Here is a 16,244-nt window from a genome sequence, read left to right as displayed (position 1 = left end):
AGTTACTAATACATAAAAAGCGAATGGTGACAGCATGTTAACATGCTGTAATGAATAAGAGTTAACAACACTTATTTCTCACCCTCCCTAACACATATATTATATTATTAGCTAAGAAGGTCTCTTTGGGTTGGTTTAGGGCGGGCCCATACCTTAGTGTCCTAGCATGACGGAATCACATCAGCATACACCAGCTCTCTCTGCATGTGCACCGCATCAAGTGTGTTCTATGTGCCTCATGCAAGCAATATCAATCCCGCCTGAAGCCAGAGTTGGCAAAGGCTGCACTTGTGTTATGACTATGAAGGCGTGGAGATCAGACCTCATAACAATTCCATATCGAGTTGTTCCTGAAACTTCAGCACTCTTCGTGCAGACATAGTTTATTAAGCAAAGCTGATATCAGAGCAATAACATATTATTCTCACATAAACCACGTCAAACTACTAGGTTGAAAGCTAAGTCAACAATTAAGTGTCGTGTGCAGAAGTTGCAAGAATGGAAAAATGGCGTTTAAACCTCAAATGTACCTATGCTAACTTAACACGATATAAGGATATTCATGAGCTACATGACACCGGGAGGCGGTCATTGTTTTATTACCCAAACAGGGCCGTGACCCCTCTTTGTGTAGCTCCTACAGGCCCTTATGCCTCTTGAACTTAGATTACAAGATTTTAGCCAAAGTCCTAGCAATTCGCTTGGCGCTGCTCGTGGAAACCATCATTTCGCCGGCTCAGTCCGGATTTGTTCCACATCGATCCACCTCCCTCAATCTTCGGACACTGTTTTCTGTTTTACACAGAATTGAGCCCTCCACCCCGGCTGCAGCAGTGCTCTTAGACGCGGAAAAAGCGTTTGACACCCTGGAGTGGCCCTTTTTTTTGTCAATTATGAGACAAATGGGAATGCCCGATATGTTTGTGGCGACTGTGGAGTTACTGTACTCGGCTCCCACCGCCAGGATACGATTGAATGGCACCATTTCTGAAAGCTTCGTACTCTCACGAGGTACCCGTCAAGGATGCCCTTTATCCCCGCTCCTGTTCATCATCGCGATGAACCCCCTGGTTCAACATTTTCAGGAGAAACATCTCCACAGTTCCGCACCGGGCCGCTTCTCCTCTCGCTGTATGCAGACGACATGGTTTTGTATGTTCGGACCCCTCAGTCCAACTTGGAGCCGCTGTTGTCAGAGATTGCTCGCTTTGGCGACTTCTCGGGCCTTAGAATAAACTGGCACAAATCGGTCATTTTTCCACTCACCCCCTCCACCATGCAGTGGAACTGTTTGTTTCCTCTAGAATGGAGCGCCGACTCTGTGAAATATCTGGGAATCCACATCTACCTCGACACAGTGTCCATTGTCCGTTTGAATTACGGCCATGCCCTTGATTTTTTGGAGGATCACACGGAACGCTTGCTCCGCCTCCCACTGTCTATGGCTGGTCGGATTGCCATCATAAAAATGATTGTCCTCCCCCGGTTTTTGTATTTATTCAATAACATTCCGATCCCTCTCACCAAGATTTTTTTTTCTCAACTTAGCTCCTTACTGCTGCGTTTGGTATGGGGTGGTAGGAACCCACGGGTGGCCTGGCGCACACTGACACTTTCTTACGAACGTGGAGGATTTGGAGTACCAGATTTTTATCTTTATTACTTAGTAGCACAGAGCTCATACGCATACCCTTGGTTCCACCCGGATGCCAGAATTCCATATCTGAAGCCTGAGGCTGATTTGGCCCTCCCTGTGGCCCTCACTTCCATCCTTCCTAGGGGACTCCCTCTTGACCCACTAGACATACAGCCTTTATCCACTACATGTTGGGCTTGGGATAAAATGAGACGCCTGCTGCATGTTGAGAAACTATACTCACCTGCTCTGCCGTTGCCTAACCCTCACTGGCTCCCCATTACAGGCGAATTGGTGGTTCAGCGTACACTGTCCAAATTCCAAATACACACGGTCGGCGATCTTTTCCCAGACGGCCATGCTTTCTCCCTTACGGAAGATCACCGCTTCACTGACAGGACGTTTACGTACTCCTTCACGCTGACTAGGCTTTGCTCCATGCTCAGGGCTGAATTCCCCACATATCCGCTCCCTTCTGACGACACCCCTGCACTCACATTTATGATACAGAATCAGACGGGGGCACATGTTGTCTCTAAGTTATACAGGATATGCCTCGACTCGGTCCCATCCTCTGACGCAGCGGTGCGCTCCGCTTGGGAGGACGACCTGGGCATCCAGATCACGGATGATCAATGGGCGGCGTGTTGTGCCACCACGAGAGAAGTGTCCATTAACACCAGACATAAACTCATACACTTTAAGTTCCTGAGGAGGATGTATCACACTCCCGCACTCGCACATAGGATTGACTCTGGCAGGACACACCGTTGCCCTAAATGTAAAGCCCCACAGGCGGACTTCGCCCATCTTTCCTGGACTTGCCCGCAACGGGCTAACTACTGGCTACAAGTGCACCGGGTTCTGGGGGACATACTGGGCATGGACCTGCAACCCATCCCCAAAATTGCTTTGCTTGGTTATGTTGCAAACTTCCCACACCCCCTTCGTAAGCTGGCATCCATTGGCTTTCTTTTGGCCAAACGAAAGGTGGCGCTGCTCTGGTGTGCTAGGCGCGCTCCAACAGTCCGCGCTTGACTCCGTAGTTTGGACTACTGTAATGTTAACAGTGTTGAATATTCAGCACAAATTCCACTTGCTTCAAGACCAATTGACATATGGGAGCCATACCGGAGGTATGTGGCGAGGCTCGCTCAGGAGACACAACCCCAATCGGTTGATTCCTTTGTTCCTACGGGGGTGGGCTAGGATGGGCTCTGCATCACACGGAGACCGCCTCCATTATTATTTTCCTGCTGGTCACGTATATTCTGCACCACAGCACGTTGTTATTGGGCACTCCAACGGATTGCGGAAAGTCCACATGGGCTGCCTTGGGTGTTACCTTCTTGATTGAGGGACTCTACTGTCACTCCTATGGTGTTGGGCGAGAGTCCGACCTGTACCTGAAAGCCTTGATGTTTCATTTCCTATTGCGCCATATTGAGAATGGAATTGTTTTTTTGTGCTGATTGTACTGCTCTACTATGCTCGCAACCTTACTGATATGACTTACTTTTTGCATGCTGCTTGTAATTTTTTCTTCAGTTTCTATATGATTTTTCCTTGCATTTCAAGTTTCGTCAAAAAGCAAAATGTTTTATTGCACTGTGTCATTCTAGTAGTTGGCAATCCCTCTATGATACATTTCATTATTGGTTATGGACTCCACTAATGCATTTCGATATTTACCTTGTTACATCTGTATGTGAAAGTGGATTGCTTTCTTGTGCAATAAACAGAGTTTAAAAAAAAAATAAAAGATTAAAGAAATTAATTCTCCAACCATTCCCTCCATTGCCCGATCAGATAATTGTCAGAGTTTTATAAATTACACGGAAGAACAATTAAACAGTATGGTACGGAACGGTACATTCAATTCTTCGTTTTCAAGTCCTGGCAAGTGATTATTGTGGCTAGTGGACATAAATGGTTGTCATGCTTGTTTTCTTAATTCCACAACTAGATTTAAATCAAGTAGACAACTAGATTTAAATCAAGTAGACCTGATCTCCAATACTCGTCAGGACATTCTGGTGTTATTACCAGGTATGCGGGAGTTCACATGCTTAGTAATCAAAACTGTTGGGAAATGCGGGCTGGAGTACCGTATATTTTGTCCGTTTCCCAGTCACTTGCTGCAACAATGTCTTGTATCCCCCTCCACCTGGCATTGTAGAAAGCTCATTGTTGTCTTCAATTTCAACTTTGAAGGTATACTTCAACAAGCTAAAGAAACTCAAAGCATTATCGTTTCAACAAGAAGTAGCTTTTACATCTGCTTGCAAGACCTTTGAATTGCAAGTGGCTAGAACTTCTAGTGAAATAGTCATTGTTAAATACTAACCTTCCCCTGCATTTTGGAGATTTAGTGCATCAAATCTCTAATGACTCTAGTACGAAGGCCTCCCGCACTTTAAGGTTGTAGGCTTCGGCCTTGTTAGTTCTTTTCTGGCTGTTTTTGGAGTAACCACGCCTTTTATCCACTGACCTTTCTCTTGTGTATTTGGAGGATTCCAGTTGCTGTTATGCCGCACTTGTGGCAATCTTGTCCTGTTCCTTCTTCTCCGCAAGGGATGCTCCTTTTATAGACGCTCCGGAACTGGCATTGCTCCAATACTACTGTATGTATCATATCTTTGGGATGCTTCTACTACATTAACTGGATCTTGATTGGTCTGACATTCCGGCCTGCGTGCAACGTGTGTTCCAATGCATCTGGTGCCCTTCGAATGGCCTCTGGACACATGCCTGGCTTCACAGATCACCGCTGCCTTGGACTTTAGACTGCTAAGGAGTCTCATAGCGACCCATTTTCAGAACTGTCCTTTGGGCTTACGACTTCTTCACAATGACGAAAAACCATGTGCATCGTGACATGGATCACAAGATACAGGCTCTATTAATGCAGATTGCCCAGTAACTGTTTCAGAATCAACTGGAGACCGGAGAGCAGGTTTGTTCTTTGAGTATTTTGCCTATGAAATGGCAAGTAACATTATGAATTGCTCTGAAGCACTTTAATTTGATCATTTTTCTAAATTGACTTGTTTCTATTTTTAGTTTAACCCTGCACATTTCTGAAACAGGCTTTGAGCGGGTTTACTTTTGATTACATTTGTTATACCTAGTATCCTTGCAGTAATATTTTCTTGACTAAAGGGTGGGTGTTGTGTGTTTCCTGCATGGCTCGCTGTAGTTTTCCCTAGGTTAGCCTAACTGTGCACGTTGTAGGCCTCATTTTCATTTCCACACGTTACTATATAAACACGCTTGCTTTTGTGTCCCAATGAACTTTCACACGGAACCTGCATATGTTTTCGTATTCTCTTCTTTTCATGTGATTTAGTCTGACCATCACCGATAAAGCAAACAACAATACCCCTTCTTATTCTTCCTTGCAAGGCACTAGCACGTAGACATAACACAAGAATGCAGCTGTTGTTAATATGCACACATGTACTATCATATAGATGAGTTAAACACACACACATGGAACAAGAGTTCTGAGAGAAGAGCCCTGCGTCTGCTGGAATGTCCAATGTCCATCTAAGTATGCTAAGGTACAGGTCTGCCAGTAAAGCCAGAGATCTTTGATATATAATTATTTAGCGTCATTAGTAAGGAAGGGGGGTGTAGGTTACTCTGTCTAATAAAATGACAGGACTTTTCATGGTATATGGTTTATTAACCAAACTGACAGTATTTTTAGTATGCATTGTTTTTTTAATTGTGGCACGCATACTGCATTTCAGAGCACGATAGTTTAAATAGAATACTCTAAACTTCTTTTGTGTCTGCTGGTTATCTTATTGTGGACAAGTACGCGTTATAGAGCGAAAGGGTGTGTCTTGTTACCGTAATACCTGAGAGGGTTGTGTTCCGGGGTGCCACTTCACTTGATCTCCGATAAGGTTAGGAGGGCAAGTGAGTCGGACTCAGTCTCAAATACTGAGGTGGTACGGTGACTCGGTCCTTACATTCTGATGTAGTAGATTCGACGCGTAGTTTTGTTCCTAAGCAGAAGTCCTGCAACAGTTCCTTGTGAATAAACCTAGATTTTCAAAATTTTCTGTTCCTTCTCTACATCAGTCATTAAAAAAGCGTGTTTTTCTGTTTCACCAGGCGCTACTTGCTCTGCTTATCGACCATGGAGCGGAAAAAATAATCTATATGTGGTGAGCATGCACAGGAACTTCATCCGAGTATGTCTAAACCCATGTGGGATGGAGAAGGCACTAAACGGTGGACTACACCCAGGAAAGAAAAAAGGAAGTCTGGACCCAACCACTACTTTGCAGAATAACACACAGCATGTTAATCAAGAAAAGTAACATTTTGAAAACAGACAGGGTGCAGGCCAATATAAGCCCAGTATCACTGTGCCTACCTACTTGTTGCATCAGGTGCCAGGGACAATTATAAAAAATGACAAAACATTTACCACAAATGCAAGTGTATAAAATTATGTCATGATATTGTAAACTTGAGAACGCCCCAAAAATACATATCAGTAACATTCATCCACCCAACCGCCTGCAAAAGAACTTTATTGGTATAATCAGTTCATACTACAGCAACGTCATCTCACAAGGAGGACCTTTGTTATTTCACAGAAATCAGTTATCTCATCCTTTTCTCTGCATCATCCAGCCGGTATCCTGGCATCAACAGGCTGGATACACGGGCACCACGTGTTCTAGAGTTCGCTCCTAAGGAACATAAATATCAGAAGGATTCCTCCATGTGTACACGGGAAGATACTGCGTTACCTCACTTTGCAGCACTGCCCCCCCGCAGGCACGCCTGGTCCAGTGTTCCTTTTTGACACTAATCGTTACTTTTCATTGCAACGGAAGAGGTCGAGATCAAGACAGCCACTCCACCGTGTGAGTAGGACAGACCAGTAGGTTGTTTTACTAGCTTCCTGATGCAAGGAAGGGGTGCGCAACTCCGGCAAGGGGGGTGGCAAGGTGGTAATAGCACAAGACATTGAGTCTGAGTGAAGGAGGGGACTCAGGATCCTAGCAGCTGACTAGAGTAGATGGAACAGTGCCCCCAAGGAATCCTGCTAGGATTGTGTGGCAGCGATGCAAGAAAGACCCAATTGTTTGGTTTTTCACTTCCCAGAGGAACCTTTGGCAGATGCTTCAATCTTTGGCCTCAGGGCAGACAGCGATACCAGCAATGCTTCCTGAAAAACAAACCAGAGAGTGCGATAAACAGTAAGAACCATTAAAAAGCTACTCTTAAAACCGCTGCTGCTTATCGAGACTGCAAAGAGAAAGCACACAATACTTTCATCTCATGAGAGTTAGCACAGATCGGCCATCTTGGGTGAGGGGTTCTAACTTTTAGTGGCTTGATTTTCACACATCCACCTGTACTTGTTTTCTGGCCAAGACAAGACACAGAAAGAAACGTTACGCTTACCCTGTAAGCATCTGTTCATAGCGTGTATTGCTGTAGATTCACATGCTCTGCATACTCCTGCCATCTACTGTTTAAATTATTATATTTTTAAAGAATTTTATATAGTGTGAACTAGACCCGAGACATCGGATATCATAGCGCTTTACACAGCACCAGTTTCGTTACAGAAGGACACATTCATTTTTGTTAAGCACGGGGAGATTAAGTGATTTTCCCAGAATCACAGGATGTTGAGTGTCATTGTCGAGACTCAAACCCAGTTCCTCAGCTTCGAGGTTGACTGCTCAAGTCGTAAGGCTACATCCTCTCCGCTGTTACGCTCCAATATTACAACTCGTTTTCCTTTGAAGGAAGAAGCTTTGAGTCATGGAATGTTTCCCAACTCCTCCCCAAGTTCACAATATGCACGGGCCCAGACTGCACATTAGATTAGCCATGTGTACTGTAAGTTGGTACAGGATGAGTGAGAGAGGTGGAAAAACATAGGCAAATGTCCCTGACCATTTCATCCATAGTACATTGCGAATGCACTGTGGATGTAGGTACTTGGAGGTGAAGCCTCAGCATTTTGCATTTTCTGAGGTGGCAAAGAAGTTGACAGCTGTGGTTTCCCACTACTAGAAGTACCTGTGGCGGGCTTGCAGATGGACTTCCCACCCCAAAACTGGTTGACGTGTCCTGCTTAACAGGTCTGCAAAGTCATCGTCCACACTGGTAGGTGATCAGATAGAAGATGGATTTTATGTCAAACTGCTCACAGCCAGTTCTCTTGTGGTAGGTAGCTGGAGGGAGTAGGCACACCAGTTCTATTTATAATACATGGCTGCCATGTTGTTTGTCTTTATGAGAACCACTTTGCTGTTGACAAGCCTGAAGAAGGCTTTGAGGGCTAGACGGATGGCCATCAGCTCCAAGTAACTGATGTGTCAACCCTGGTGGTGAGGTGTCCAGGTACCTTGCACAGTCATGTCGCAGAGGTGTATGCCCCACCCAGTGAACGATGCGTCAGCAGTAGCGAAGAGGATCTAAGAAAGGACGGGGGTAAACATTTCCCACCATTGTAGCAAGCTGGGCTTTATCAGTTCCAGATCTTCCCAATGACACTTTGCTTGTGATCAATACCTCGAGAGGCACTGTTGGAGCAGATGCACGTGTTATTTGGCACGTGGCACAATTGGTAAGCAGGATGCTATCATACCCAAGAGCTTCATTACAGTTCTTACAGTTAGCGGACAAGTGGACTGCAAGAGGCAGCGGCCTTTGAATGTCGTCACCATCTCCTGGTTGGGATATGCTTTCCGTGGCCACATCTAATATCAAGCCTAGGAAGGGTTAGATCTGTTTGGGTGGATGTTGGGACTTATTTGCATTTCTGGTGAATTCCAGGCTATGGAGCAGTATTCGAGCCATCTGAATGTGTGCTAGGCATTGCTGCTCTTGATCAACCAGTGGTCAAGGCATGGGAAGAAGTGGATGCCTACTCCACACCGATAAGCAGCCTCCACTGCCAGACACTCGGTAGAGACCCTTGGAGCTGTAAGTACGTCAGAAGGGTAGTGCTGTGAATTTGTAATGTTTTCCACTCCCCACAAACCATAGGTGCTGGTGATGGGTGAGGTGGATGAGGATGTGGCAATAGGCATCTTTGAAGTCTATCGCCGTCATTAAGACCCTTGTGGAGCAGCGGGATAACGAGCTGGAACATTGTTATATGGAAGTGCTCGGACAGGATGACAGTCCAATGGCCTCAGGTCCAAGATGGCTGCAGCGAGCCGCCATTCAGAATCGCAAAGTATAGCCAAGTCAAGTCAATGCCTTGTCCCCGTTCATGTGAGGACATGTGTTTTGCACCCTTTCGGATGAGTGCGTGCACCCCTTCATCTTCCTTCAGAAGAGCAAGGTTTTCTTGGCAGAGGATATGTTGGCATGGTGGTAGAATGCCAAGCAATAGCCCTGAACTACTGCCAGAATCCCCTTGTCTGTTGTGAATTCCTCCTAGTGAGGGTAGAAATCATTTAGTCTCCACCTGACAGGTGTTGTGTGATTTGAAGCGACGTTGTCGTTTAGTGTTCAGGAAAAGGCTTGAAAAATCCACTCCATTGTTGAGCAAGATTTATACAAGATGGCCTATTTTTAGGGACTACTCGCCCTTTCTGGCGAGCTGAAAATACTTTAACTTCAGTAACAGAACAAAAAGTGAATGTGGGAAGACAAACTAACCTTTGACCTCTGCCTCTGAAAACTGAGCAAATGTGACAAGATAACAAGATTTAAAGGCATCTTTATTGCTCACAAAGTGAAGGAGCAATAAAAATGCTTTTAAATCTTGTTATCTTGTCACATTTGCTGGCTTTCAGAGACAGAGGTCAACAGTCAGTTTGGCTTCGTACATTTAATTTTCTTTCTGTGACTGAAGTTAGAGGATTTTGTAAAATTAACTGTGTGACAATTGAACTGTGCAAAGCATGTGAATTGAAAGGTTGTAAGATGTGGAACACAACACTGAAATAGTTATGAATAGTTACAAAGACCCATTTTTGTAATTCTGTGGAGAAAAAGTATTCTTATAGGATCAAAACAAATTAGAACACTTTACTTGGTGATGTGCAAATTTTAAATATTTGTTGCTGAATCCTAATTTCTAAACATTATTTATGCACTATTATCAGTAAAAGTACATGTGTGTGGGAAAGGTTTGTGGTCATTTCAAAGACAATATGCTATCTGTAAATGACAGTAAACTACCAGAGCATGCTTTTGTGATAGATGTATGAAAAGTGAGTTTTTAAACATGAACTGGGAATTATTACTGCTCCTACCCAGATGACAATGCTATTAGTGAACTAGGAGGCAAGCCAGGGTTCATGTGTACCCTATGTATGGGCTTGATTCTTGTTTTACACAGCAAACATTTAGTCAAGTAAATTAAAAGAGATTTATGTACAGCAGAAATAGTGAACATGACTTGAGCATGGCCTTGAACACGGGCAAAAATTGGACCATGCAACTGGTCTTGGAGAGGGTCTCCCCTCAAAAGGTCATCATTCTCCTGTAGGACATGCATGTCAACTTTGTTGACGGGTTGCTATCTGAATAAAGGCATGAGACGCTGTGGTGTCATCGGACGGTGAAGACTTAGCGGAGTATGGCTCCAGATCTGGATCATCCATAGGGTTGACTTAGATGCCCCAGGGGATGTCCCCATCCTACACCCCAGCAGGCTGCCCATAAGGGTCTCCATCCCCCTACAGGCTGCCTGAGTCAGAAAAACAATGGACTAGCCTCTCAGGAGATTCTGGTGCATGTGAGGGGGGATGAGTATGACTGGTGCAGGTGAGGGGGGGAGTAGTATGACTATCATTCATGATTGTGGTGCTGGTAAAGATTACCTGGGAGATTGGGGTGAAAGGGCATGCTGCACTGTACTTATACCTTTTGAGCACAGGGTGTTATGGTGCATCACCTACTCAAAAGTTATCACCAGGCAGGTCGCTCCCCTCCCCGCCACACAGCTCCTCCTGTGTGCCCTGAGCCCGATGCTACCGCTCGCATTGGTTCGTGCCCCGCACATCCCTCACTGCTTGCATTCTGCTCTGTTATTGTTTAGTACGGTTGTCTTATCCGTTTTCATATTACTTTAGCGCTGTTGTCTTTTTCCCTATGTGCCCTTTATTTTGCCTTCTGTAACCCCCGCCCGCTCCCTATGTTTTCCCGCCGCTACGTCCCTCGCGGCCCTGCCCGCCTGCTCCTCCCTCCTACAGCCCCTCATATGGAGGCGGCACAGTGGTGAAGAGAGCGACCCTTGACCATGTCACCAGGCAGGTCGATCCCCTCACCGCCAAACAGCTGCTCCTGTGTGCCCCGAGCCCACTGCTGCCGCTCGCATTAGTTCGTGCCCCGCATATCCCTCACTGCTTGCATTCTGATCGGTTATTGTTTAGTACTGTTGTCTTGCCCGTGTTCATATTACTTTAGCGCTATTGTCTTATTCCCTCTGTGCCCTCTATTTTGCCTTCTGTAACCCCCGCCTGCTCTCCCCCTTCGTTTTCCTGCCGCTGCGTCCCTTGCAGCCCTGCTCTCCCATTTGCCGCCCGCTCCCGCCTCCCAGCTGCTACTCCCTCCCACATCCACTCATATGGAGGCCGTGCAGCGGACGTGCGCAGTGGGGGCGCCTAAGGCAAGCCCGTCTGCGCACTTCCGCACCTGGACCGCGCCCAGCACCAGGACCCCTGGCCGCCGAGAATGTCATGACGTCCGCCTCTGCTACGACCCCAACACCCTCCACGCACTCAACGGCGGACGATTACGCATCTGCTGCCTGGCCTCCCCGAATCGCACCCAAGGACCCTTCTCCTGCCAGAACTGCAGCTTCACCAGCATACGGCCCACCCCAACCCACCTACTAAAAGAACCCAACTACCTCAGATGCATCCTTCTCGACACCCGCTCCGCACGCAAACACGCCGTTGAACTCTGGGACCTACTGGACTCCAACACCCCAGACATCGCCTTCCTGACGGAGACCTGGCTGAACCCCTCCTCGGCACCGGACATCGCCTTAGCCATCCCGGAAGGCTACAAGATCACCCGCAAGGACTGCACCAACGGAGGAGGAATCGCCATCGCCCACAGGAACATGCTCAAAATCTCAACAAACACCGACGACACCCTCAGCACCGCCGAACACCTGCACTTCCAGATCCACACTGACCCCAACACCCCCTCAGAGGAACCCTCATCTACAGACCCCCCCGGCCCCGACCACAGTTCAGCGACTCCATCGCCGATTTCGTCTTGAAGATGGTCTCATCAATCAATTTATAGAGACCGAAACCTCGACCTTTGCTTTTTCTTTGTTAAATTTAGTATACGAATTGTATCAAAGAAAAGCGTACACAATTGTTTCAATGAAGTGTTTTATTTATTTTTGACAATATGTACTTCTTGCAACATTGTTGATATATATTTTTTTTACCCTTTGTTAATTTTTACAACGTATTAAATACAAACTCCTTATATACACCCGTGCTTTTCCGCTTTCTATGTTCAGATCACTTGCTGTGACCACTATAAATTGAATTAGCAACCATTGTTGCATTTTTGCACAATAGACTAACATTTGTTTGGGTCTTAAATCAGTACTGACAATTTTACGTTATAAACGATACAAACAAAACCCCTTGCAGGTACCTTTACCCTTTTGTGCTCTACCTGAGGCAGAAGTGTTATGCCTCAGCATAGGGGTGTTTAAGTGAGCAAAGTTTCTTCCCCTGACTTTGCATTGAGGTGGTACTCGCACCCCTTGGTGCCTTCTGGGTGTGGGGTCCTGCAGGTGTCTATGCCAAAGGCCCCCCCATCCTGTTCTTCCTCAGAGGCACTGGAGGATGTCTCGGAGCTGGGTGTCGGTTGGGCCACTGAAATAAAGGGACCCGCCTCTTACCTTCTCGATGCAAGCGAGTCCTGTTGACCAAAGATGTCTGGCGTTACGAAGGAGGACTGCTGCTGCATTTCCAAATGTGCCTATGCATCTATGCCATCCCCTTCGGTACCTCAAGGTCTTTTATGCCGAAACGTGAGTCAGAACTCACAGGTCTCACGGGAGAGGCCAAGGTTGCAAGAACCATGCTGCTCCGCCCATGGATACTTTGTTTAGCACCTTAAACAAAATTGGAAGGGTGTGCATTCCATAATCCTCTCACCATCTCTATTCTTTGAGGCGAGTTCAGCTGAGATCGAAAAGGAATCAACCGAGACAGGGACTGGAGCATCAGGGACATAAAAAAACCAAAGCAGATGGTGGAAGTAGAGTTGTGTTCCCATTGGGCGAGGCACTGGATAGAGGTCAATCGTGCAGTAATCGTTATCGGAGTCGTCGGTCTCAAAGATTGGAGCAGTTAGGCCCAAAACATCTACGAGGATCACCGCTGAATAGAACAAGAGAAAACCCTGCCAGGGTAGTTTACAAGGTCCCACAAGGGGATCCTAACACTCAGATATATCTACGAGGAACACATCTATCTTAGAACCATTGCTGAATAACGCACCAGAACAAAATGGTAGAAAAACAATTTAAGATGAAGTTCATGCCTATGTGCATTGTGGACTAAGGAAGGAGGCACATCACATCCCGTGTCCTGCAGCTTCTTCAAAGAAAAAAAGAGCTGTAATGTCGGAGCCCAACAATAGGTGTCAGGCGTATGCAGAGCAAGTCACACAAACTATGAACCACATCGCTTAGGTTGAGAGAAAGTTTTGGCATGCCGAGCACACTGCTAAATAAGAGAAAGAAGATAGCTGGCAGTAGAAAACTGAATCGTCTGGATAAGATAAAACTGCAAATATTAGCTGTTGCCAGTAGTACCTTGAGCAGCGGATATCTTATTTATTTTTTATTTATTAGAAGTTTTGTATAGCGCTAGCTGGACCCGAGGGTATCAGAGCGCTCCACACCAGGTACAATAATGTGCCTTATCGGCGATGGAAGATTGATAACTGGACAGCTCAAGGGGATAGCAAAAAACAAAAACATACAGATCATAGTGACTACAAGGGTTAGGGGTACTATGAGCATCCCCGTACAGTTCAGGTGGCTTCCAGGAAGAGGGCTTTGAGTAAAGTCTTGAATTTTGGGAACTGTACCTAGAATCCTGTACAGGGTTAGAAAGCAGGGAATTTCTGGATCTAGCATACACTAGAGCAAAGGGAAGTAAAAGCCTAGTATGCTCAACAGCAGCGGGCGCCTGGGCTGAGCACACTTCATACACAAAGAAAGATGGTCCTAGCACACCTGAGCCGGGCGCCTGCGGTGGATACAGATCGTGGTCACATACCTCTGTCCTGATGGTGCGGCTCCCTTGTCCAGGACACGTGTTCAGGTACAAATCAAACAATACGCTTGGGTCCGTCACCTGCAGATGCTCATCACTGTCCACGCTGGCCTCCAGACCCTCCAGACCTCCAAAGACGACGAGCGCGTGCCTGAAAGACAAGGCACAGTCTCTCAGGATGATTAGGCAGTCGCTGAATGCGCAGCTGCAGATTTACCAAGAGTTTGTGACCACAAAAGGGCTTTTTACAGTGTACAACAGCCGCTCCACGAGTCGGAGAAGTCTTTGACTCATAAAAGGACTTTTGCAACCTTTTACGAATCGCAAGTAGGAGGAGACAAGGAATGAGGGCCCTTCTTATCGATGTGTCTGAATGGTATGGAACAACGGTTGGTTACCAAATTGAAGTTGTAATCCACTGATTGTTTATCTATCCCCAAGCTGGAGTGCTAAATAAATCGTATAGGAGAAGCAGAGGTCTGCAACCCAGAATTTTAGTTCGACCACTTCCTATCCCAGTCAACCAACTTTAATAAAATCATCTCTTCACCTCAGTCTCCTCAAGAAGATCCTTTGCTTTCCTTCTTTCCGCTCAACAGGGTAGTAATCCAGGTGGCGATTCTTTCTTCCCAGGACAAATGGACTCATTTATTCTTCAGCTCTCACTGGTCTCACTCCAATTCAACATGCAGCTCTACATCTTATCTTTAATATTCCCGGTCCCTCTCACATTTCATCTTGCATGGCCTCCCTCCACTGCTACCAATGCCCAAACACATCCTGTTTAAGGAACTTTTTTAGGTCCATCAGGCTTACCACAAACAAGACTCCTTGTACCGTCAGTCTAAACTCACTCGCTACCGTCACTCTCACGCTTGGCTTCTGGCTCTCGTCATCTGCTTGTGCTTCCTTAAATCTACTGGGCCCGCCTAAGAGGCACATCATTTTTGTTTCTTGGCTCAAAGCTATGGAACACCCTACCTCTGTCCTTGAGGCTCAACAACCAGCATCCTTCCTTGAGGAAGGTTATAAAACACTTTTCAGTCCCTTCTGGTCAGTCCACAAATCCCAGGTCCCAGTGCCAGCACCCGCTTGGGAGATGGCGCACTCTAAAGATCTTTAAACTAGAATGAAATGTACTTTTCAAATTGCCTTTTACAGGTTTTTATTTTGAGGTGTAAATGCGTTTAATCTTGAAAATGAGTGATCTCTGCTGGTTTGATCCTTTTACCCTTCACCCCCTTCCCTCTCCCATGTCTTGGTACTGGGTGACCTATCAGTCCTTTTGACCTACCAGTCCTTTTTAGGTTTCGCCAGCACAACGCTTGTGCTGTGCTTGCGAAATCTCTTGTAATTCTGTGCGGCAACTCCTCATTGGTCAGCAGCATCAGGGTCACATCATCAGGTTTCACTTCCTTCTTCCTCCTGGCATTCGGCTGCTCCCAGGAGCCTGGACCGAGTACAGTTTACAGGCAGCAGCCAGTGTCCTTCCCCCGGCCGCATGCTTTTGATGTACTGGTCGTTCTTTTTCTACATGCTCTCTCCAAGAGTCCATGTCTGCGGTCAGTCTCCCGCCCTGCTCTCCCTCCCTCCTTCCTTCCCCTCACCTGCCTCTTATTGCCCACATCTGTTGTTGCTGCTCCCAGCCTCCCCGGGCTGCTCTGGTGTTTTGTCTTGTTTTTTTTTAGTTTTTTAAGGGGGTTCCCTTATTTATATAGCGCAAAATCGATTCAGAGGTATCGGAGCGCTTTACCTAAGCACCAGTTACCAGCGAGGTGCAAACAGCCCCTCTCCCTCGCACCTTCCTTCTTTCCTTCTCCGCACCTACCTCTTGTTGCCACAGCCTGTTGTTGGCTGTCCAGGAGCAGCCACAGGCCAAGCTGCCATGTTTGCCACCTGCCTCCCATCATCATTTATGATCTGGGTCTGTTCCGGGAGCTCAGAGACTCCTCAATACACCATCACTACCCCGAACCCCTTGCAAGAAGTGCTGGAACTGTATCTTAAATAATAATTATGTTGCATTGCTGTTTAAATTAACAGGGGTGACAGCTCCCCAGACACTTCCATCAGGTCCTCGCTGCTGCTTACAATATGCTGCTTCACTTTTAAACAAGCATTGACAAAGCCAAAAGGTTTTGTCTCTGCGAAATCTATTGGCTTTGTCAATGTTTTTAAGACCTGTTACATAGCACCACGAGCTGCTGCGCATCATGTCTCAAAGTAAAAATAAAAAGTGCTATGATGCGCCCAGCATTGATTGCGCCGACACCAGTTTACATGGAGAGGACAATGGCTTGTGAGTCATTGTTTTTTAAACTTATACACCTGCGCAGAGGAGGTTTCCC

General features: G+C 46.3%; 1 protein-coding gene across 2 annotated transcripts in view; it reads right to left on the bottom strand.

The window, feature by feature from the left end:
- Window positions 1–6,150: 6,150 nt before the first annotated feature.
- SPOUT1 (SPOUT domain containing methyltransferase 1) overlaps window positions 6,151–16,244 on the bottom strand; it is a 103,579-nt gene continuing 93,485 nt past the window's right edge. For both annotated transcript variants that reach the window (XM_078646589.1, XM_078646590.1), the window contains exons 12-13: window positions 13,900–14,047; window positions 6,151–6,830 (exon numbers count right to left, since the gene is read on the bottom strand). In XM_078646589.1, the coding sequence (XP_078502715.1) occupies window positions 6,756–6,830; window positions 13,900–14,047 (223 nt within the window). In that variant the 3' untranslated portion in view covers window positions 6,151–6,755. The remainder of the gene's footprint in view (window positions 6,831–13,899; window positions 14,048–16,244) is intronic.

Source organism: Lissotriton helveticus, chromosome 5_2, assembly GCF_964261635.1.
Source record: "Lissotriton helveticus chromosome 5_2, aLisHel1.1, whole genome shotgun sequence".
Taxonomy (NCBI): domain Eukaryota; kingdom Metazoa; phylum Chordata; class Amphibia; order Caudata; family Salamandridae; genus Lissotriton; species Lissotriton helveticus.
Note: the sequence above shows the minus strand (reverse complement) of the source record. Positions and strands in the feature narration are given on the sequence as shown.